The following is a 505-nucleotide window of genomic DNA, read 5'->3' as shown; positions in this document are numbered from 1 at the left end:
AGAGAGAGAGAGAGAGTCTCTCACAGCCACAACACTGTTTGTCTCTCTGTTCTGCTCTGCTCTCTCCAGCTCCACTCGTTCATGATCGCTGTGTTTCATGATGGACCTGTAAGGATGAACTCGGAGGACGTTTGGAAACTTTTCTGCTGTGAAAATCCCGTGAGGAACTGAAGAATCACTTCATCCCATCCAGGAATTAAACACACGTGCTCATCATGGATCTTTCATTCATGGCTGCGCAGGTATGAGACGTTTGGCATTATTCATTTAAGATACGAGTGTTACATAAACATCAGCCTGTTCACTTTGAAACGGTGCAACACGCGAGTTTAGAGCTCAAGATCCTCATGACATGATTTCACTTCTTCTGACAGCTTCTTCATGCCTTTCTGTGCAGTTTAACCAATGTCATAGAGACTAGTTTAGTTTACTGGCTTACTTATTTATGCATATTTATTTATTATTTATATTTACTGTATTTATTCTGGTTAACAAAGTGACTATA

The 505-nt window shown here is 40.4% G+C and overlaps 1 protein-coding gene across 1 annotated transcript in view; it reads left to right on the top strand.

The window, feature by feature from the left end:
* The first annotated feature begins 105 nt into the window (after positions 1 to 105).
* The window catches only part of LOC107678737 (uncharacterized protein C14orf132-like), a 9,687-nt gene continuing 9,287 nt past the window's right edge, over positions 106 to 505 (top strand). The window contains exon 1 of the mRNA XM_016474114.1: positions 106 to 242. Within this exon, the coding sequence (XP_016329600.1) occupies positions 216 to 242 (27 nt within the window). The 5' untranslated portion in view covers positions 106 to 215. The remainder of the gene's footprint in view (positions 243 to 505) is intronic.

Source organism: Sinocyclocheilus anshuiensis, unplaced genomic scaffold (assembly GCF_001515605.1).
Source record: "Sinocyclocheilus anshuiensis isolate Anshui unplaced genomic scaffold, SAMN03320099.WGS_v1.1 scaffold208, whole genome shotgun sequence".
In the NCBI taxonomy this organism is placed as follows: domain Eukaryota; kingdom Metazoa; phylum Chordata; class Actinopteri; order Cypriniformes; family Cyprinidae; genus Sinocyclocheilus; species Sinocyclocheilus anshuiensis.
This window is presented reverse-complemented; position numbering and strand designations above follow the sequence as displayed.